The 24,755-nt window shown below is 40.9% G+C and overlaps 1 protein-coding gene across 1 annotated transcript in view; it reads left to right on the plus strand.

The window, feature by feature from the left end:
- Positions 1-7,880: 7,880 nt before the first annotated feature.
- The window catches only part of LOC311133234 (stromal membrane-associated protein 1-like), a gene marked incomplete at both ends in the record, with an annotated part of 105,769 nt that continues 88,894 nt past the window's right edge, over positions 7,881-24,755 (plus strand). Inside the window, one exon of the mRNA XM_084166721.1 lies at positions 7,881-7,998. Within this exon, the coding sequence (XP_084022847.1) occupies positions 7,881-7,998 (118 nt within the window). The remainder of the gene's footprint in view (positions 7,999-24,755) is intronic.

The raw sequence follows: 24,755 nt of genomic DNA on the forward strand, positions 1-24,755 counted from the left end.
ATCTGGAGACTGGCTAGGCCACTCCAGGACCTTGAAATGCTTCTTACGAAGCCACTTCTTCGTTGCCCGGGCGGTGTGTTTGGGATCATTGTCATGCTGAAAGACCCAGCCACGTTTCATCTTCAATGCCCTTGCTGATGGAAGGAGGTTTTCACTCAAAATCTCACGATACATGGCCCCATTCATTCTTTCCTTTACACGGATCATTCGTCCTGGTCCCTTTGCAGAAAAACAGCCCCAAAGCATGATGTTTCCACCCCCATGCTTCACAGTAGGTATGGTGTTCTTTGGATGCAACTCAGCATTCTTTGTCCTCCAAACACGACGAGTTGAGTTTTTACCAAAAAGTTATATTTTGGTTTAATCTGACCATATGACATTCTCCCAATCCTCTTCTGGATCATCCAAATGCACTCTAGCAAACTTCAGACGGGCCTGGACATGTACTGGCTTAAGCAGGGGGACACATCTGGCACTGCAGGATTTGAGTCCCTGGCGGCGTAGTGTGTTACTGATGGTAGGCTTTGTTACTTTGGTCCCAGCTCTCTGCAGGTCATTCACTAGGTCCCCCCGTGTGGTTCTGGGATTTTTGCTCACCATTCTTGTGATCATTTTGACCCCACGGGGTGAGATCTTGCGTGGAGCCCCAGATCGAGGGAGATTATCAGTGTTCTTGTATGTCTTCCATTTCCTAATAATTGCTCCCACAGTTGATTTCTTCAAACCAAGCTGCTTACCTATTGCAGATTCAGTCTTCCCAGCCTGGTGCAGGTCTACAATTTTGTTTCTGGTGTCCTTTGACAGCTCTTTGGTCTTGGCCATAGTGGAGTTTGGAGTGTGACTGTTTGAGGTTGTGGACAGGTGTCTTTTATACTGATAACAAGTTCAAACAGGTGCCATTAATACAGGTAACGAGTGGAGAACAGAGGAGCCTCTTAAAGAAGAAGTTACAGGTCTGTGAGAGCCAGAAATCTTGCTTGTTTGTAGGTGACCAAATACTTATTTTCCACCATAATTTGCAAATAAATTCATTAAAAATCCTACAATGTGATTTTCTGGAATTTTTTTCTCCATTTGTCTGTCATAGTTGACGTGTACCTATGATGAAAATTACAGGCCTCTCTCATCTTTTTAAGTGGGAGAACTTGCACAATTGGTGGCTGGCTAAATACTTTTTTTCCCCACTGTATATTACCAGTCAAAAGTTTGGACACACCTACCCAATCAAGGGTTTTTCTTTATTTGTAAAACATTTTACATTGTAGAATAATAGTGAAGACATCAAAACTATGAAATAACACATATGAAATCATGTAGTAACCAAAAAAGTGTTAAACAAATCAAAATATATTTTATATTTCAGATTCTTCAAAGTAGCCACCCTTTGCCTTGATGACAGCTTTGCACACTCTTGGCATTCTCTCAAACAACTTCACCTGGAATGCTTTTCCAACAGTCTTGATGGAAGTTACAATCTATCTGCAATATTAAAGCTGATCTACCCCCTAAAAATAAAAGATAAAAAATAAATAAAATGTATCCATCCATATAAGCAAATCAATGTGATATTTGAGGCTCTCTCTCTCTCACCAATTGATTGTACAATGTACACACCTATATTTTCAGTTTGTGAGTGTACCTAGAGAAAAACCTTATATTTTTCATGCATGTTTTAGTAATACATTCTTACTTCATTGAATCAAGGTTGAATTGGAGAAAGCTGGAGGATGGTACCTTCGCTGTCATCTTATTAATTATCTGAATACCTGAAGATAGGAAGGATTTTTTATGTTTTCCAACAGCTGTCTCGAATTGGGTCCGATAGCCGGAAACGTTTTTTTGCTGCGTTCTGCTACAAGCATTTGGGAGCGCTGTCTACCTCAAATAAAAGTCTACAGACTTGAGGATTCAACACTGGATGTTCCCATGTCTGAGCGGCATTGGTACTGCCAACGGAACACAGAACACCATATTAAACTAGCAGCAGGATATTATGCTGGCAGCAGGATCGCAGACATGCTAAATTTTGAGAATATCTACTGCACTCTACTGCAATACAACTGTTTTTCACAGCATTGCAATGACCTTTAAAAAAATTAATGGATAATTCTACGTATTTTATTTGTAATATTGTATTATTTATTTCTTTTATTTTGAAAGTTTACACAAATACCGGTAGCTTAAAGCGATTTTGTAGCCTATATTTAACAAAACACACTTAATAAAATACAAATATACACTGAGTGTACAAAACATTAGGAACACCTTCCTAATATTGAGTTGCACCCCCTTTTTCCCTCAGAACAGCCTAAATTCGTGTCAAAAGCATTCCACAGGGATGCTGGCCCATGTTGACTCCAATGCTTCCCACAGTTGTGTCAAGTTGGCTGGATGTCCTTTGGGTGGTGGACCATTCTTGATACACATGGGAGACTGTTGAGCGTGAAAGACCCAGCAGCGTTGCAGATCTTGACACACTCAAACCAGTGTGCCTAGCACCTACTACCATACCCTGTTCAAAGGCTCTTAAATATTTTGTCTTGTCCATTCACCCTTTGATTGGCACACATACACAATCCATGTCTCAATTGTCTCAAGGATTAAAAATCCTTCTTTAACCTGTCTCCTCCCCTTCATCTACAGTAATTGAAGTGGATTTAACAAGTGACATCAATAAGGGATCATACCTTTCACCTGCATTCACCTGGTCAGTCTATGCCATGGAAAGAGCAGCTATTCCTAATGTTTTGTACACTCAGTGTATGCTATTGGAATTACTCAATAGAGTCTGCAAAACGTACATGGGTCTCTTGTGGTGGGCAACGGGTTAAATACAGAGTACTGGTGAATCCTTACACCACCCACTCCATTCACTGCAATGCACTACAAGGTATATGGGATTCATTTTGGCTTGTAGAGAGAACTTTTCTACCTGCCTCAGCTAAAGTGGGGTGGGAAATACTCTGTGTGGTCTCTACTAACCAAATATGGTTAGCTGTGTTATAGTCATGTTATATTAATTCCAAAACAATAATTTAACGTACTGTTGTTGTGTTGGAAATCAGTTGTAAAGAAAAAACATTAACACTTCTTTTTTTTTTGCTTGCCCTGTTTCCTTCCAGTGTGAAATAGAATGTAAACAAAGACAAATACACTATGTAAACAATGATGGACAACGTGGTCCTCTGTAGCTCAATTAGTAGAGCATGGCGCTTGTAACGCCAGGGTAGTGGGTTTGATCCCCGGGACCACCCATACGCAAAAAGCGTCTGCTAAATGGCATATTATATTATATTATATTATATTGTGGACTGGCATACCTGTTAACGACCTAGATTAACCTAATGCTGATAGTAATGGCTGTACATTTACACATTTAAATCAGCCCAACCCCAGCCTTGATATGTGCCAAAAAATGCATCAGGTCAATCGCTTGGCCTTACAAATAAAATACTTTTGAGGTAAAATCATGTTGTTATCACTCCAAAAAAGAACACTACAAGGCACACCTTACAGTGCATTCGGAAAGTATTCAGACCCCTTGACTTTTCCACATTTTGTTAGGTTACAGCCTTATTCTAAAATTGATTAAATCGTTTTTTCCCTCATCAATCTACACTCAATACCCCATAATGACAAAGTGAAAACAAGTTTTTAGACATTTTTGCAAATTGATAAAAACAATACCTTATTTACATAAGTATTCAGATCCTTTGCTATGCGACTCAACATTTAGCTCAGGTGCATCCTGTTTCCATTGATCATCCTTGAGATGTTTCTACAACTTGATTGGAGTCCACCTGTGGTAAATTCAATTGAATGGACATGATTTGGAAAGGCACACACCTGTCTATACAGTGGGGGAAAAAAATATTTAGTCAGCCACCAATTGTGCAAGTTCTCCCACTTAAAAAGATGAGAGAGGCCTGTAATTTTCATCATAGGTACACGTCAACTATGACAGACAAATTGAGAAAGAAAATCCAGAAAATCACATTGTAGGATTTTTAATGAATTAATTTGCAAATTATGGTGCAACCTCAAACAGTCACACTCCAAACTCCACTATGGCCAAGACCAAAGAGCTGTCAAAGGACACCAGAAACAAAATTGTAGACCTGCAATCCCAGAACCACACGGGGGGACCTAGTGAATGACCTGCGGGCTGTTTTTCTGCAAAGGGACCAGGACGACTGATCCGTGTAAAGGAATGAATGAATGTGGCCATATATCGTGAGATTTTGAGTGAAAACCTCCTTCCATCAGCAAGGGCATTGAAGATGAAATGTGGCTGGGTCTTTCAGCATGACAATGATCCCAAACACACCGCCCGGGCAACGAAGGAGTGGCTTCGTAAGAAGCATTTCAAGGTCCTGGAGTGGCCTAGCCAGTCTCCAGATCTCAACCCCATAGAAAATCTTTGGAGGGAGTTGAAAGTCTGTGTTGCCCAGCGACAGCCCCAAAACATCACTGCTCTAGAGGAGATCTGCATGGAGGAATGGGCCAAAATACCAGCAACAGTGTGTGAAAACCTTGTGAAGACTTACAGAAAACGTTTGACCTGTGTCATTGCCAACAAAGGGTATATAACAAAGTATTGAGAAACTTTTGTTATTGACCAAATACTTATTTTCCACCATAATTTGCAAATAAATTCATTAAAAATCCTACAATGTGATTTTCTGGATTTTTTGCACAATTGGTGGCTGACTAAATACTTTTTCCCCCACTGTATAAGGTCCCACAGTTGACAGTGCATGTCAGAGCAAAAACCAAGCCATGAGGTCGAAGAAATTGTCCGTAGATCTATGAGACAGAATTGTGTTGAGGCACAGTTCTGGGGAAGAGTACCAAAAAATGTCTGCAGCATTGAAGGTCCCCAAGAACACAGTGGCCTCCATCATTCTTAAATGGAAGAAGTTAGGAACCACCAAGACTCTTGCTAGAGCTGGCCACCCGGCCAAACTGAGCAATCGGGGGAGAAGGGCCTTGGTTAGGGAGGTGACCAAGAACCCGATGGTCACTCTGACAGTGCTCCAGAGTTCCTCTGCGGAGATGGGAAAATCTTCCAGAAGGACAACCATCTCTGCAGCACTCCACCCATCAGGCCTTTATAGTAGAGTGGCCAGACGGAAGCCACTCCTCAGTAAAAGGCACATGACAGCCCGCTTGGAGTTTGCCAAAAGACACCTAAAGGACCCTGACCATGAGAAACAAGATTCTCTGGTCTGATGAAACCAAGATTGAACTCTTTGGCCTGAATGCCTAGTGTCGCGTCTGAACGAAACCTGGCACCATCCCTAAGGTGACGCATGGTGGTGGCAGCATCATGCTGTGGGGATGTTTTTCAGCAGCAAGGACTGGGAGACTAGTCAGGATTGAGGGAAAGATTAACGGAGCAAAGTAGAGAGAGATCCTTGATGAAATCCTGCTCCAAAGCACTCAGGACCTCAGACTGGGGCGAAGGTTCAACTTCCAACAGGACAACGACCCTGAGCACACAGCCAAGACAACGCAGGAGTGACTTCGGGACAAGTCTCTGAATGTCCTTGAGTGGCCCAGCCAGAGCCCGGACTTTAACCCAACCTAACATCTCTGGAGAGACCTGAAAAGAGTTGTGCAGCGACGCTCCCCATCCAACCTGAGAGCTTGAAAGGATCTGCAGAGAAGAATGGGAGAAACTCCCCAAATACAGGAGTGCCAATCTTGTAGTGTCATACCCAAGAAGACTCAAGGCTGTAATCACTGCCAAAGGTGCTTCAACAAAGTACTGAGTAAAGGGTCTGAATACTTATGTAAATGTGATATTTCATTTTTTATTTTTAATACATTTGCAAACATTTCTAAAAACCTATTTTTGCTTTGTCATTATGTGTGTAGATTGATGAGGAGATAAATGTTTTAATCAATTTTAGAATAAGGCTGTAACGTAACAAAATATGGAAAAAGTCAAGGGGTCTGAATATTTTACGGATGCACTGTATAACCAGGGTAAAAAACTAATAGTTGAACCAAGTCAGAAAGAGGCATCAAATCATTCATTTTACTGCAACCATCCCAAGAAAACAAGATTTGTAAAACATGTGATACTGCTAACAACTTTCAGCGGTCAAGCTTTAATGTCATCCATGCTCCAAAAACATTACTTGTGAAGGTAGACAGGCCAGCAGAGAGCTGTTTACCCAAGCGCTTGAATCTATTCTGCATGTAACATACACCTATTTGAATTGTCTAGTATTATAGCATTTTCTGATAATTACCAATTTGTGAAATCGTACACACTACATGGCAAGCTCTGGTATATCGACTGCACTCAAGTATCAAAATCAAGTGTGGGCTTTACCTTAGAGACGGTCGAAGTATTCCTGAAGCAAGCTGTGCTCTATCTGTTATCATACGAAAAGAAACACAGTGAAAAATTACCAAATGACCTAGTGGCCTCATGGGTGGAATGTTATTAATATTTGTAATAATAATTTGATAGAAAAGCAACAGAAAGGCCTATAACTTGTAAATAATGTTCTCCATTGTTGTTCTGAAAGCTTGACTATACTGTGTGCTGTTAGCCTTGTAGCCATGTTGTCCCTTGTAATACGTTTTAAACTCTACAAAAAGTGCCTTTGCTGACCTTGATCGATAATCATGACAATATAGCTTGTAAATAATCTTGTCTCAGTTATTATTCTTCCAAACTAGGTCATAGGCCGATGCCTTTACTGTATATTGCAAACCTTGATAGATAAGAAGCACATATCGGCATACAACTTATTAATAATTTTCTCCATTGCTGTTCAGAAAGTGTGATTATACTCTGTCCTTATAGCTTGGTTAATATTCATTACATTTAAATTTCGCTTTGATAAAAAAAGTTTAGTTTTTATGTTTCTTTTTTTAATGAGTGTGTATTGATTTCAGGACCATGGATAGTACCAGGTCATTTAAAGCTGTGTTGCTGGACATGTACGACACTGTCCCCCTTCACAACTACACATATTTGGTTATTAGAGACCCTACTGAATATTTGCCTTCCCACTTTAGATGAGAAACATAGAAAAGTTATCTCTACAAGCCAATCTATATCCCATGTACAATATATTACAGTGTATTGCATTGGGGGCTATGGAGGGGTGGAGTGAAAAGTTAGCAGCAGGCTGTGCGACACAGTCCCCCTCCAAAACTAACCATATATGGTTAGTAGAGATCCAACTGACTATTTCCCATCCCAGTTTATGAGATAGGTAGTAAAGTTTTTTCTCTACAAGCCAATATGTATCCCATGTACAGTCTATTACAGTGTATTGCATTGGGGGCTATGGAGGGGGTGGAGAACAAAGTGCTGCTGGGTATGTACGACACAATCCCCATAAAAAAAAACGACACATATTTGGTTAATAGAGACCCTAATGAGTATTTTCCACACCACTTTAGCCGAGACAGATAGAAAATTTCTCTCTACAGCATAATATTCTCAACATTGTATTTTTTCAAGGTTTTCAAGGTTTTCAAGGTTTTCAAGGTTTTCAAGGTTTTAAAAACCATACGTTTTGTTTGTTTTCATGAATTACTTATTGTATTTTCTTGTTGGCACAATAAAAGTGGCCATTGATAAAAATGTAATATCATTCTAATGATTTTTCCACATTGCAATGTTTTGAAATGCGGACTTTTATTTTGAAGGTTCTGTCATTACCATCCAAAGTGACGTCATAATTTGTGTCGCTGGAGGACTACTAGTTATTAAGCTTGGCTACTAGAAATACGTTGTAGGAAGCTGTACATACACAGGGATGGTCTTCTTTTAATGCGTTTTAATTATAAACAGTTGGTAAGGGTACAGGAGGGGTTTTCTTTGGGGACAGTACACCATAACTTGTGGAGAGATGTCGACGCGGTCGGAGAGAGAAAAAGCCCAGAATCTGAAAGAGCAGCATCAGGCCGTTCTGTCCAAAATGCTCAGAGAGAACGACAACAAATACTGCGCTGACTGCGAGGCGAAAGGTAATTACAGTTGCTGGAATATAGACAGTTGACGCTATAATAATAACTACCTGGATTCTATCCGCGAATGTCAACAATGTTCTGGAAATGAAAGGTTGTGGTGTTCCACATGCATTGCATTTTAGTCATTTAGCAGACGCTCTTATCCAGAGCGACTTACAGGAGCAATTAGGGTTAAGTGCCTTGCTCAAGGGCACATCGACAGATATTTCACCTAGTCGGCTCGGGGATTAGAACCAGCGACCTTTCGGTTACTGGCACAACGCTCTTACCCATGTAGTGTATTAAGATTATGACTATTCTAGTGGAACCTGAGGGGATGTTTATTTTAGTTCCAAAAGAGCCGTTTTTAGGGTGACGCCCCAGGGGAGACAGGTGATTGGATAGCAGAGGGAGCAACCCATATTTTTGCATACCTTATAAGTATAGGCTAGACAAAGGAGGGGTTAGAACAGACAGATTATCTTTGGACACTGTTCTCCAGCCCTGCAGGGTCTGTAAACTTATGCTGACATCTTGTGATATAAATAAAACTTATAATCAAAGTACAGCCTAAGCGGACTCTTTGTTTGACAGCCATAATTACCAGCATTGACGCGATACTACAAATGGAGGCTCCGCTGAGATCGGTCTGCATCTTCCCTTTGTTCCATTCATGAGTCGCGAGGTGACGCCCGCTCAAGCCGGCTATAAGGTGAGATTCCTCACAAATTTGGGGCGCTAGTTGGTTTGCTGGCTTATAAGGTGCATTGGGAAGGTGTACCGTGTAAATTACTTGGGTGTGTGCTGATGTGTTTTTGTTGCTGTCGACTAAGGGTTTGTAATAATTATTCTAAATTTTGGTTGCATTGGTGAACGGCGCAACAGGAGAAGGAATAGGCTTGAATAGGAAGTCTAGAACAATTGATGGTAGTGAATAAGGCAGATATACAAGGCAGATATACGTATACAATTTAGAACATTGCGGATTTGGCAAGCCCTCGGAACGAGGCGACCTCCATGGTCGGCCACAAATCCTATGACGCGTTAGGTGTTTTTAGGTCAGTCTGGGACTGGAGTTTGGTTATAGATTTTATTGTAAGTTACTGCTCATCTTGTATCCGACGGGGTATCTGTTTGGGGGGACCTCTCATAGAATATCCATAACTCACGGCAGCCTAAAGTTAGTGACAAAGGAAAAAGGAATTTAAGGCGCAATGTCGGGTACATTGTTTCATGCCACATGTTGCATACAGGCTAATGCTAAATGCTAATGCTAAATGCTACATGCTGCATGCTAATGTGTGACCTTAGAGGGCCATTTCGATGGAATAAAGCCTCTTAAATTATGTTTGTGTGTGTAGAATTTAGGTTCTATGCTTTGTGAGCTCTGTTAAATGTTGTTTGACTATGAGGGGAAAACGGAGTTACAGCAGGACTTTTAACTGTCTGTTTGGGTTGGGGGGAGAGCTGAGAAGCTCCCTTCCACGGTGAAATCGTATTGATAAATGTACCGCGCATGCGTGTGATTTTACGGCACTACACTACGATGCGTGTAATTTTACTACATTAGATTACGACACGTGTGATTTTACGGCACTAGATTATGACACGTTTGATTTTACGGCACTACACTACAACACGTGGGATTTTACTAAACTACAACATGTGGGATTTTACGACACTAGAGTGACGTAGGGAGAATATGCCACTGCCTACACTGGGTGCTGCGGGGAGAGACAGACACAGACGAACGTAGAGATTTGAAAACGAATGGAATGTTCTAGTTGTTACGTCGGCTGTTGTTTGAAAATGAAACTATTTGTTGAGATCTATTGAATTTATTAATTAGATATATGTTGACGGATTAAAATAAATAAAATAAAATGACGGATTAAAATAAATAAAAAATTTATTGAGCTATTTATTCCTGAGTTAATTCTTAGAGCGAATGTGAGTGGAGGAATATTGAATGCTGGAAATAACTCAGTGAGTGTATAAACTTTAAATTCTTGTCTGTTTCTATGCTCTTTTGTCATATGAGAGGAAATAGGAACGATGGGATGAGAGGAGAGAGAGAGAAAGAAAGAGAGGTGCTGACGTGTACATCACGTGACAAGGTGTGACTCGACAGAGGATCGAGTCAGATATCAGGCTAGTGCTGTTCTGTTTACAAAAAAATCTTGGCAACAGACTGATCAATTTGAATAAAATTTGCATTTTGGAGTCTCTGTGCATCACTTGGTTTGATTAGGGGTTCTGTTGGAAATCAAGTACTGACATTATTCCTTAAAATTAAGATAATTGGGTGCTTATTAAACAATGGAATTTATGAGTATTGTAGTGTTGTAAGATTGGAAGTCTTTGTTTTTTGGGATTGCTGTGAAGTTGACTACTTGCATTTACTTTCCGGATGGGTTGTGGTAAGATAGCCACTAATTGATAAATTGGTAAAATAGGATATAGAAATAAAAAAATGTTTTTGATTATTCATAATTTTTAATTGATTTATTTTTAATTGATTTTTTTTATTTTAATTAAAAATAATTTTTTGAATATTTTTTTTTATTATTAAATTTTTTAATATTCATATTATTATTTTTTTGGGTTGTTTAGTTTATATTAATAATTAAAGGGGGGAAGCCATAGGCTATATAGTCTAAAATAAAATAATTCACAATAAAGGAATATAAAAGGGTTGTTACAATGGGGAGAAAGGACAGCAAGGCTATGAAAGTCATTACACCGGTTGATATAGTTGAAAATAGTAATCATTTAGTTAAGGGTATTGCGAGGTTATCCGGCAAATGGAACAAACGTTGGCCTGACATTGAACAACCATGGCCAGTGGAAGGGACTCTTAACCCTGACGTCATCAACATCATGAAAGTGCTTCTGTCAATTTACAAGGCAGATGAAAAGAAGGGGAAAAAAAGGGAACAACGTAAAGAAAAGAGACAAAGAGAGCTGGGTGTTCTTAAGCTGTTTGATGATGAAGGACAAAAACTGATGAAAGATACCAACGATAAGAGAAACAAAGGTATAGAGAAAATGCTAAAGGAAGAGAAGGCGACAGAAAAACTAAGTGCAGAAGTCAGTATACCTTTCTCACACACGGATTCAGCAAAAAGACCCCCACCTTATGAGAAGGAAGTAGAGCTTAGGAATGTTTATCCTCAGCTTCCAGTGATCATCCAGGAGGGTGATTATTGCATCAGAGATTAAGATGATATTTCGAGGACAGAACTTAGAATATAACCTTTTGAAGAATACTGATATGTCAACAACAAGAAAGAACAGGACGAAGAAACTCTCAGAAAACTCAATCAAATACAACTGGTGGAGAAGAAGAAGGAGAAGAGAAGCTTTGGTTATGAAGAATCAGAGTGAACCAAATCAACAATCACTGCTACAGCGTCAACTGAACAAGGTCAAATGCAATTGTATCAGCCACCAATAGCGGTACAAGTTGTTCCATATCCACAGCCAGTTTCTGGACAGACACAGAATTGGAGAGGAAGAGGACGAGAGGACTTAGAAAGAGGAAGATTTAAGTCATCCTTCCAGCAACTTTCAGAAGAGTGTTATAATTGTGGACAGGTTGGTCACTTTACCTGTGAGTGCAATGCGCCAGGAGGAAACAACAGAGGGAATTTCTGAGGAAGATAAAGGAGCAAGTGAAGATCACCTGTTCTCCAGGTGAACCCTTAAAGGAGCAAGGATTCTAGAGTGCCTAGAAGATCCGAAGGGGGGTGTCAGCTGGTAGCACCAATTAGTAAAAAAAAAAATCTAACAATTGAAGTGAAAACAAAGGACTATGAGAAGTGATGGTGAATAGAGGAAAAGCTTTTATCTGTGTTGAGCCTAAAGAGGTTAAACATCTCACTATGTAAAATTAACTAATTAGGATAGGGATTTGAGAAGGTAAAACAGTTGATTACTCTTAAGGAACCAATTGAGATCTGCTATAAAAAATCAAAGAGAAATTAAAATACACATACTGGTATCAGAACATATACCTAGTGCATTGTTGGGAAGAGATGCATTGTTAAAATTGAACTGTACAATACGATGTCCACTAGACGGCTGTCTGGTAGAAGATTTTAAAAAGTAGAGTTTTTGGAATCATATTTGCTTGAAAAGATAATATCATAGGAAGGATGACAATCTATTAGACTGCCTATTAGACAATCTGTCTGAAAAATAAAGTTAAAAGGGGTGACTGTTATTCTTGGTTACATTCCTACACCAAGAGATTTCAAACTAGGCTAAAAGATGTTTAGTCGTTTGCCAAGTCTGTGTGTAAAGAAGTCAGAAGCAGGTGGGGACTTCCCAATCACATATTCTAAAAATTGGTGGTAAAGGGATTTTGTGAATAAATCAGTGGAAAAGGTTTTTAAAGGTTAGGATAAAAGATTAGATTAAAAAAAGTTATGAGAACTAGGGTTGAAGGAACTTTAGGACAGTAAGCTAAGTTTCAAAGTTAGTAGTAAGAGAGAGAGAACAGTGGTGAAGGAAAATTTAGAGTTTAGTGGGAAGATAGATATGGTAGGAGTTTAGATCTGTTAGGAGCAGATGCATTGAGAAAGTTTGCGTTGCTGAATGATAAGAGAAGATTGAGGGTGATTGCGGTATCTATATTTACAATTCCCAGCAGGAAGATCAAGGTGATTATAAATGTATTTTTTATAATCAACAGGTTGAAAGTGAGGGATTAGAGTTAGGACTGATAATTAATGTAGTGACACTAGTGGTGATAGATGGAAATACAAGTGAAGAGTTAAGAGTCTTAGGGAGAATGGATGAAGTAACAACAATAACATCAACACTTCAGTCTATTATAACAACAGTGAGAAGCAATTTAACTCTTTCAACATTGATAGTTATTAAAGCCTTAAATATATCGCATTTGATTACAAGGGAACCAATAGCTCCAGCACCAATTTTAGAAGAAAATACTGTTATTAGGGTTAGGATGGGTGATACAGCTCATCTTCCTTGTAGCTGTGAGAGATGGAGTGGGGGAGGGGACGTTCCTCCCACATGGAGAGATAATTATGGAGAATAAGTATTGTTATCAGGACCAGATGTAGAAGCTGTGCCCCCTAGTCAAAGGAAGTATATTTTGTACAACAATATGAAGAGGAAGAGGGTTATGAGTGATTGTTCACTTATTTTGCGTAATGTTACAGAGAAAGATCAGGGAGAATATATGTGTACTTATCTAGTGCAAGCATAAAAATTTGTTCCGGTTAAGAATTATTGGTTAAAAGGCTATGTAATTCGTAAAGTGACGCTTATAATGGAAGAGTTGAAGTCTGTTGAAGCTTCCACAGTCACCAAAGGAGTTCAGGAGAAGTATATTACAGTAGCCACTCCAACAGTAAATAATACACAGAGGATATCGGTAGCTTTCCCACTAGAAGTAGTTAAGGGTGTTAATACATCAACTAAATCAACTACTTTAATGGTAACTTTGGAAGGGATTAATGGTATGACGGCAATAACAAATGTAGGAAGTATGACACCGACACCAACAACAACTTTTCTGAAATTAAAGGATGTAGCAAGAGTAACTCAGGAGTTTATGGTACGGATGGAGAGTGCTGTCAATGGTAGTAAGGATAGGGTTAAAATAGGAGAGCAGATGGTGGTAGAGAAGATAGATTCATCTGAAATAGTGCAAGATACTATCATGGAGGTACAGGATGAGTTCTTTGATTTCAACATAACATCAGAAGATACATCTGATCAATACCGCTCGTTAGGGAAAAGAGAAACTAAATGGAAGGCATATGGATTTGATTCTTCTGTTTTGAAGATTAAAGATGAATGGGCAGGTAGAAATCTTTGGTTCCAACAGTTAACTCATTCTGTAAGATCAGTGAGGAATCTTGAGGGTCCATGTCTGTTGAGAATTCCAGCACCAGAGACGTGGGGTTCCATTTTAGAGACGGTCGCTCAACCTCTATCGAGTACGTGTCAATCTTATGCTTTGTCATGGCTGTTGTATCAGCAACAATCATTAACAGATAAAATAATGTCGTTGTCAAAACATTTGTTTAAGCCTAGGTTTAGGTGTTCTTGGTTAAATGAATTACCCTATGTGAATTTGTTAGATGGGAAGGAAAATCAGGTAACAGCGAACCCTGAAGCATTGGAGGTGAAAGCAGTGAGGGCTAAAAGTTGTTTTTGTTCTAATAAAACATACGATGGAAAGGGTATGTTCATGGGAATATCAGATTGTGATGATTATATGATGACTTTGGGTAAGCATGAACATAAGGTTAGAGATGAGAAATATAATGTTACTTTTTATGTTCCCGGTAGTAAGAACAGCAAGACTTTGATGGTGGAAGATCAGATTTTGCCTGGCAATGTGACTATTGGGAATTTTAGAGATATTTGGTGGGTTTGTGGTGATAAAGCATATATATTCTTACCCTATGGATGGACAGGATGTTGTTACATGTCAACGTTGAAGCTTCCATATGAGGCTTTTACCATTAAACGAGGGGTAGCACCGGACACAGATAAATCTGAATCTAGGTTTGGAAATAGGGTGAAAAGAGACATGGCGACATTTCATAGTCTTGAAGCCTACCATTGGAGGATAAGTCTAGGAGAGAAGTGGGGACTGGGACTTTTTCCATGGTATGGTGTAACATTTTTGGCAGATCATATTGATCATATTACCTATACTTTGCAGGGGTTTGCTAATGAAACAATAAGAGGGTTTAACCTTCTGTCAAATACTCAAAGAAGTCACAGACTGACGCTGTTGAAACATGACATGGCTCTTGACTATATTTTAGCAAAACAAGGTGGCTTATGTTTGGCTATGAATCTGACGGGGGATGATTGTTATACTTTGATCCCAGATAGTTCCGATAATATCACGAGTGTTATAGATGCGTTGAAGAATATAAGGGATGCGTTTGGTAGATCTGAAGGAGCTGGATGGTCAGCGAAGACTTGGTTGCAAGATCAGTTAGGCCCAGTAGGAGCAGTGATGGTTCAGATTTTAGTTGCAGCTCTGATAGCGCTTTGTGTGATGTTTTGCTTTTGTACTTTGTTACTGACCTTTGCGAAAGCTATGATATTAAGATGGGTTGGAGTTGTGATGCCTGGAGACAACACTCAGATGCCGTTGTTGACTGTTCCTGATCTGGGTGAAGATGGACAAGTGGGACTGGATGGAGTATTGATGGATAAATATCCTTTTTGATTATTTGATCATTTTTCCAAAAAAAATTCAATAGTAGTGTGATTTTAATATGATGTTATGAATCAAAGGGGGGGAAATAGGATAATGTGATTCATATATCATTTTATATTTTTATATTCTTAGTTGATATTGATGTTTTAATTTGAAAGTGTTGTTTTGCAAAATATACTGTTTGGTCTTTTCTTTTCTTCCAGAAGCATATGGGGGAATATGTAGAGATTGAAATACGCAAACAAGGACAATATGAAAGGACAATGACTGGAGGAGATGGAACAAGGAAGGTGTGGAAAGGTTCCGATTCCATCATCAACGATGCATTGGATCGACACTGCTGAGGAGATGAAGTGTAGTGGACTACATTCCAGTGTCTGCAATGAAATATAGACATATTTGCATGTGTAATACATAGTGGGTGTCATATTCTTAGGTATTAATTTTTGTAGAATGATATTTGATGTTATTGGATACATGTGGGGATCTTAGATGTTTTTGTTTATTTCGTGAATGCTTAGGGACAGGGAGTCTAGGCAGGGATAGAGATCCACTGTAGGGTCCGATGGGTCGACCAGCCTGAGAGTGGACATTTTGGATAGTATTTTGTTTGCTGGGGCTTTCATGTGTATTTAATTGCATTATAGTTTCAAATGCATTGATAAAGATTTATGAATTGATCGGGAGTACCTAGGTGGTTGCCTGGGGCAGAGGGACCGTGAGAGAATTTTACTGTCTTGATTGATGGATGGATATTTGGAACGATGGCTGCCAGACAGTTTTTCGCTCTCACACTCCATAAAGATTTGTTCATATTTCATAGTAATATATTCACACTTCATAAAGATTTGTTCATATTTCATAGTAATGTATTCACACTTCATAAACATTTGTTCATATTTCATAGAAAGGTATTTACACTCTAGAGAAAAATGTTTTTGGTTTAATGTTAAAGATACTCAATAAGATAAATTCTTACTTGTCATAATCCTGTTCTTTTTGTTTTCGAGACTTTTAGTTCGTCTCGAAGGGGGGAATATGTAGTGTATTAAGATTATGACTATTCTAGTGGAACCTGAGGGGATGTTTATTTTAGTTCCAAAAGAGCCGTTTTTAGGGTGACGCCCCAGGGGAGACAGGTGATTGGATAGCAGAGGGAGCAACCCATATTTTTGCATACCTTATAAGTATAGGCTAGACAAAGGAGGGGTTAGAACAGACAGATTATCTTTGGACACTGTTCTCCAGCCCTGCAGGGTCTGTAAACTTATGCTGACATCTTGTGATATAAATAAAACTTATAATCAAAGTACAGCCTAAGCGGACTCTTTGTTTGACAGCAATAATTACCAGCATTGACGCGATACTACACCCACTAAGCTACCTGCCATCCCAACCAGCCACACATGGGAGTTCGACGTCTGCCTGAGTGTGAACGTCAAGCTACACTGGTCATTCCCTTTGACAGGTTTGTTTCCTTGTTAGCCTAGCACGATGGAAGCAACAGAGCATAGAATATATTGGCTCCGATGTCCTCTCCTCTAATTTATTTATGAGCGGAAAACACGTTGTCGGAGAGCAGTCTATGATAAGAGTAACCAGTCTCTCCAGTATTGACTGTCAAGCAGGCTTTGCTTCAGCTCAGCGAACCACCCAGCTGTGATTAATAAAAGCCTGCGATTGAACGCACTGATGTGTTTTATTAGCATCTATGCCGCGTTCCTTAACAACTGGGAACTCGGTAATCTCCGACAGCAGTGCCTTCAAACAACTAGGAACTCGGGGAAAATACGAGCTCCGACTGGGAAAATTTGAACGGTCATCCAACTCGGGAGGCTTTCTAGAGCTCCGACCTGAAGATCACTGATGTTGTCACACCCTGGCTCGGGGACTCAATATGTTGAGCCAGGGTGTGTTCATTCTATGTTTTCTGTTTCTTTGGTGGGTGTTCTAGGTTGTCAATTTTCTATGTTTGCCGGTGTGACTCCCAATCAGAGGCAAACGAGTGTCAGCTGTCGGCTGTTTGTCTCTGATTGGGAGCCATATTTAATCTGTCTGTTTTTCTTTCGGGTTGTGGGATTTTGTTCGTGTGGTTTCGTGTTGGACCATAGACGTCACGCATTCGTTGTTTATTGTTTTGTATTTTTGAGTGTGGTGCTTCAACTATTAAAGTAAATATGTTCGCTCGCAACGCTGCGCCTTGGTCTCCCTCATTAGACGATCGTGACAGATGTCATGATTTGATCTGTATTTGTCTGATTTTCCAGTTGTTTTGAACGCGGCATTACTCTCGTTGATGGCCAGTCAGTTTTCATTTCACTATTAGCTGCAAATGAATGGTCGACACTAGCTCAAAGGCCAGCAGATGGCAATATTGAGCTGGTATTGATGATGTCATCTTACTTTCCAAACGTATTGTATGCAGCCGGCAATACACTGGTATCCCCGTGGACCGGTTCGTACCTAAAACCTTCTCCATTTAGGCTGCAAAAGCATTGATTTCCTCCTTTAATGGTGGGAAAAAACGGGGAAAATATGAGTACTTTCTTCATGAAACACCATTTTGCACCACCATGCTAGCAAAGTTTTTTTTATAACTAAACCAAGATAGACCACAGCCTGTCATTTCCAATGGGAACAAATTAGTCATAGTGGGCAGAACAAGCAAGGAGGTGGGCAGAGCCAAGCACGAGCTAGCAAAATTCCATTAGCCCGTTCTAGCAGACATCTGCATTTTTTCGTTACGGAACGCCTACTCTGTGAAGTGCGCGTGTGCAATAATTCAATTTGCCTTTGCAATCCTTCTAAACAACGCAATTTTTTACAACTTTGGCAAATATTAAAGTCTACAAAACGTAGTCCAATCTGTTCATAGCAGATTCTAGTTTTGGGAACAGAAAACTGTATCGAGATCAAATGTTTCATTGCAGAATGTCGGCCAAAATCCATCTCCTTCCATCTTCTCCTACTGCCGTCCACTGGGCTTCCTCTCACTACCATATTTGGTAGTGAGTGGAAACACCAAGCGGATGCTTCATTTATACATCTGGTGAAATATCTGTCTCATTGTTCTATCTGTGATGCTATTGGCTAATGCTACTTCCTGGTGTTGTGTTAAACAACAGACTGCTGCAACCTGATTGGCTGAAAGCGATACGCAACATCCGGGACTAGCAATCCTAGTCATTAGTCACTTTAGCATGGTAGTGGACAATGGCATTTCATGAAGAAAGTACAGATATTTTGCCAGTTTTTTCCGCCATCTCGCCATTAAATCTAGGTAAGGAGGAAATCGCTGCCTTTGCAGCCTGAATGGAGAATTTTAGGTACGAACCAGTCCACGGGGGTTACGAGTGTATTGCCGGCTGCATACAATGCGTTTGAACGATAAGATGGAAGCTACTCAATATCGCCATCTGCCGGCCTTTGGGATAGATCGACACGCCAAACAAGTATTTTTGTCCACGTGAGCAATGATCAGTCAACAGCATGACATGTCCCTATTTCATATCAATGTGTCCTTATCTGCTGTAATAATGGCGCCGGAGGGGATGGCTGCTGTTTTACGGGCTCCTAACCAACTGTGCTGTTATTATACTTTTTTTTCGCATTGGTTGTAACTCATTTTGTACATAATGTTGCTGCTACCATCTCTTATGACAGAAAAGAGCTTCTGGACATCAGAACAGCGATTACTCACCTCGAACTGGACAAATTATTTTTTATTTAATGAGTCTGACGCGAAGGATATACTGCTTTGTCAAGACATGGCCCAAATCCCTGTCATCAGCATGAAGAAAATACAGAGGAAAAGGGGGAGGAGGGTGGGGTGCCTTGTAAGAATACTAAGGGACACTAATCCGGACTCTTATAAGAAATCCCACTATGCCCTCAGACGAACCATCAAACAGGCAAAGCGTCAATACAGGACTAAGATTGAATCCTAGTACACCGGCTCGTCGGATGTGGCAGGGCTTGAAAATTATTACAGACTACAAAGGGAAACCCAGCCGCAAGCTGCCCATTGACGCGAGCCTACCAGACAAGCTAAATGCCTTTTATGCTCACTTCGAGGCAAGCAACACTGAAGCATGCATGAGAGCACTAGCTGTTCCAGACGACTGTGTGATCACGCTCTCCGTAGCCAATGTGAGCAAGACCTTTAAACTGGCCAACATTCACAAAGCCGCGTGGCCAGACAGATTACCAGGACGTGTACTTAACGCATTCGCGGACCAACTGGCAAGTGTCTTCAATGACATTTTCAACCTCTCCCTGACCGAGTCTGTAATACCTACATGTTTCAAACAGACCACCATAGTCCCTGGGGGGGTAGGGGGGTGGGGCAGTGGTCGTTTGACCGCGGACCCATTACGGACGCAGGCAATGAGGCAGTGATCGCTGAGATCCTGGTTGAAGACAGCGGAGGTGTATTTAGAGGGTAAATTAGTCAGGATGATATCTATGAGGGTGCCCATGGTTACGGATTTAGGGTTGTACCTGGTAGGTTCCTTGATAATTTGTTTGAGATTGAGGGCATCTAGTTTAGATTGTAGGATGGCCGGGGTGTTAAGCATATCCCAGTTTAGGTCAGCAAGCAGTACGAACTGAGGGGGGTCTGTAGCAAGCGGCAACAGTGATAGACTTATTTCTGGAGAGGTGGATTTTTAGAAGTAGAAGCTCAAACTGTTTGGGCACAGACCTGGATAGTATGATAGAGCTCTGCAGACTATCTCTACAGTAGATTGCAACCCCGCCCCCTTTGGCAGTTCTATCTAGACGGAAAATGTTGTAGTTGGGGATGGACATTTCAGAGTTTTTTGGTGGTCTTCCTAAGCCAGGATTCAGACACTGCTAGAACATCAGGGTTGGTGGAGTGTGCTAACGCAGTGAGTAACTCAAACTTAGGGAGGAGGCTTCTGATGTTAACATGCAAAAAAACAAGGATTTTACGGTTTCAGAAGTCAACAAATGATAGCGCCAGGGGAGTAGGAGTGATACTGGGGGCTACAGGGCCTGGGTTAACCTCTACATCACCAGAGGAACAGAGGAGGAGTAGAATAAGGATACGGCTAAAGGCTTTAAGAACTGGTCTTCTAGTGCATTGGGTACAGAGAATAAAAGGGGCAGATTTCCGGGAGTTGTAGAATAGATTCAGGGCATTATGTACAGACAAGGATATGGAAGGATATGAGTCCAGTGGAGGTAAACCTAAGCGTTGGGTAACGATGAAAGAGATGGCATCACTGGAGGCACCGATTGAGCCGGTCTCCGCGTGTATGGGGGGTGGGACAAAGGAGCTCTCCGAGTCTGGTTGAGCGGGACTGGGGGCTCTACAGTGAAATTGTAAAATAATAATTTATTATACAGTTCATGTCGGTAGCCATGAAGTGCTTTGAAAGGTTGGTCATGGCTCACATCAACACCATCATGCCGGAAACCCTAGACCAACTCAAATTCGCAGATCCACAGATGACGCAATCTCAATTGCGCTCCACACTGCCCTTTCCCACCTGGACAAAAGGAACACCTATGTGAGAATGCTGTTCATTGACTACAGCTCAGCATTCAACACCATAGTGTCCACAAAGCTCATCACTAAGCTAAGGACCCTAGGATTAAACACCTCCCTCTGCAACTGGATCCTGGACTTCCTGACGGGCCGCCCCCAGGTGGTAAGGGTAGGCAACAGCACATCTGCCACGCTGATCCTCAACACTTGGGCCCCTCAGGGGTGCTTGCTTAGTGCCCTCCTGTACTCCCTGTTCACACATGACTGCGTGGCCAAGCACGACTCCAACACCATCATAAAGTTTGCTGACGACACAACAGTGGTAGGTCTGATCACCGACAACAATGAGACCGCCTATAGGGAGGAGGTCAGAGACCTGGCAGTGTGGTGCCAGGACAACAACCTCTCCCTCAATGTGAGCGAGACAAAGGAGCTGATCGTGGACTATAGGAAAAGGAGGGCCAAACAGGCCCCCATTAACATCAACGGGGCTGAAGTGGAGCGGGTCGAGAGTTTCAGGTGCCTTGGTGTCCACATCACCAACAAACTATCATGGTCCAACTACACCAAGACAGTTGTGAAGAGGGCACAACAACACCTTTTCCCCCTCAGGAAACTGAAAAGATTTGGCATGGGTCCCCAGGTCCTCAAACAGTTCTACAGCTGCCCAATCAAGAGCATCCTGACCGGTTGCATCACTGGAGCGCCAAGTCTTGGACCAAATGGCTCCTTAACAGCTTCTACCCCAAGCCATAAGACTACTGAACAATTAATCGAATGGCCACCCCGCTACACTGCTGATACTCGCTGTTTATTATCTATGCATAGTCGCTTTACATATTACCTCGACTAACTTGTACCCCCGCATATTGACTCGGTACTGGTACCCCCTGTATATAGCCTTGTTATGTAATTTACTTTTTACTTTTTTATTTGATTTTTTTAAACTTTAGTTTATTTAGTAAATATTTTCTTAACTCTATTTCTTTAACTGCATTGTTGGTTAAGGGCTTGTAAGTAAGCATTTCACGGTAAGGTCTACACCTGTTGTATTCGGCGCATGTGACAAATACAATTTTATTTTGATTTGATTTGCCCTGGAGAGTTTCTCTGGTCTGTCTAGGCATTTGAGATGTGACACGTTGACATAGCTCTGATGGTGCTTTCAAGACAACTGGGAACTCAGATAAAAACCTGAGGTCAAATCATGACGTCAGTGATCTTCATGTCAGAAAGTCAGAGCTCTAGAAAGATGGCAGAGTTTCCGACTTGGATGATTTTTCATGCCTCTTTTCCCCCACTCCCATAGCCGCAGGAAGTAGTTTGGGGGTGCTGCTTATTATTATTATTATTATTATTATTATTATTATTATTATATATACACACACACTACCGTTCAAAAGTTTGGGGTCACTTAGAAATGTCCTTGTTTTCCATGAAAACATACATGAAATGAGTTTCAATAGGAAATATAGCAAAATGCATAGGAAATGTAGTCATTGACAAGGTTAGAAGTAATGATTTTTAATACAAATAATAATTGTGTCCTTCAAACTTTGCTTTCGTCAAAGAGTCCTCCATTTGCAGCAATTACAACCTTGCAGACCTTTGGCATTCTAGTTGTCAATTTGTTGAGGTAATCTGAAGAGATTTCACCCCATGCTTCCTGAAGCACCTCCCACAAGTTGGATTGGCTTGATGGGCACTTCTTACGTACCATACGGTCAAGCTGCTCCCACAACAGCTCAATAGGGTTGAGAGCCGGTGACTGTGCTGGCCACTCCATTATAGAGAGAATACCAGCTGACTGCTTCTTCCCTAAATAGTTCTTGCATAGTTTGGAGCTGTGCTTTGGGTCATTGTCCTGTTGTAGGAGGAAATCGGCTCCAATCAAGCGCCGTCCACAGGGTATGGCATGGCGCTGCAAAATGGAGTGATAGCCTTCCTTCTTCAAGATCCCTTTTACCCTATAAAGATCTCCCACTTTACCACCACGAAAGCACCCCCAAACCATCACATTGCCTCCACCATGCTTGACAGATGGCATCAAGCACTCCTCCAGCATCTTTTCATTTGGTCTGCGTCTCACAAATGTTCTTCTTTGTGTTCCGAACACCTCAAATTTCGATTTGTCTGTCCATAACACGTTTTTCCAATCTTCCTCTGTCCAGTGTCTGTGTTCTTTTGCCCATCTTAATCTTTTATTTTCATTGGCCAGTCTGAGATATGGCTTTTTCTTTGCAACTCTGCCTAGAAGGTCAGTATCCCGGAGTCGCCTCTTCACAGTTGACGTTGAGACTGGTGTTTTGCGGGTACTATTTAATGAAGCTGCCAGTTGAGGACCTGTTTCTCAAACTAGAAACTAATGTTTTTGTCCTCTTGCTCAGTTGTGCACCGGGGCCTCCCTCTTTCTATTCTGGTTAGAGCCAGTTTGCGCTGTTCTGTGAAGGGAGTAGTACACAGCTTTGTACGAGATCTTCAGTTTCTTGGCAATTTCTCACATGGAATAGCCTTCATTTCTCAGAACAAGAAGGGACTGACGAGTTTCAGAAGAAAGTTATTTGTTTCTGGACATTTTGATCCTGTAATCGAACCCACAATTGCTGATACTCATCTAGTCTCAATAAGGCCAGTTGTATTGCTTTATCTTGGCCAGGTCGCAGTTGTACATGAGAACTTGTGCTCAACTGGCTTACCTGGTTAAATAAAGGTGAAATAAATAAATACATATTGCTTCTTTAATCAGCACAACAGTTTTCAGCTGTGCTAACATAATTGCAAAAGGGTTTTCTAATGATCAATTAGCCTTTTAAAATGATAAACTTGGATTAGCAAACACAACGTGCCATTGGAACACAGGACTGATGGTTGCTGATAATGGGGCTATGTACGCCTATGTAGATATTCCATTAAAAATCAGCCATTTCCAGCTACAATAGCCATTTACAACATTAACAATGTCTACACTGTATTTCTGATCAATGTTATTTTAATGGACCATTTTTTTTCTAAGTGACCCCAAACTTTTGAACGGTAGTGTGTGTGTGTATATACAGTTGAAGTTGGAAGTTTACATACACCTTAGCCAAATACATTCAAACTCAGTTTTTTACAATTCCTGATATTTAATCCTAGTAAAAATTCCCTCTCTTAGGTCAGTTAGGATCACCACTTTTATTTTAAGAATGTGAAATGTCAGAATAATAGTAGAGAGTGATTTATTTCAGCTTTTATTTCTTTCATCACATTCCCAGTGGGTCAAAGGTTTACGTACACTCAATTAGTATTTGGTAGAATTGCCTTTCAATTGTTTAACATGGGTCAAACGTTTCGGGTAGCCTTCCACATGCTTCCCACAATAAGTTGGGTGAATTTTGGCCCATTCCTCCTGACAGAGCTGGTGTAACGGATTCAGGTTTGTAGGCCTCCTTGCTCGCACACGCTTTTTCAGTTCTGCCCACACATTTTCTATAGGATTGAGGTCAGGGCTTTGTGATGGCCACTCCAATACCTTGACTTTATTGTCCTTAAGCCATTTTGCCACAACTTTGGAAGTATGCTTGGGGTCATTGTCCATTTGGAAGACCCATTTGCGACCAAGCTTTAACTTCCTGACTGATGTCTTGATGTTGCTTCAATATATCCACATAATTTTCCTTCCTCATGATGCCATCTATTTTGTGAAGTGCACCAGTCCCTCCTGCAGCAAAGCACCCCCACAGCATGATGCTGCCACCACCGTGCTTCACGGTTGGGATGGTGTTCTTCGGCTTGCAAGCAACCCCCTTTTTCCTCCAAACATAACGATGGTCATTATTGCCAAACAGTTCTATTTTTGTTTCATCAGACCAGAGGACATTTCTCAAAAAACTACCATCTTTGTCCCCATGTGCAGTTGCAAAGCGTAGTCTGGCTTTTTTATGGCGGTTTTGGAGCAGTGGCTTCTTCCTTGCTGAGCGGCCTTTTAGGTTATGTCGATATAGGACTCGTTTTACTGTGGATATAGATACTTTTGTACCTGTTTCCTCCAGCATCTTCACAAGGTCC

This window comes from Coregonus lavaretus (genome assembly GCF_964263955.1).
Source record: "Coregonus lavaretus genome assembly, chromosome: 1".
In the NCBI taxonomy this organism is placed as follows: Eukaryota; Metazoa; Chordata; class Actinopteri; order Salmoniformes; family Salmonidae; genus Coregonus; species Coregonus lavaretus.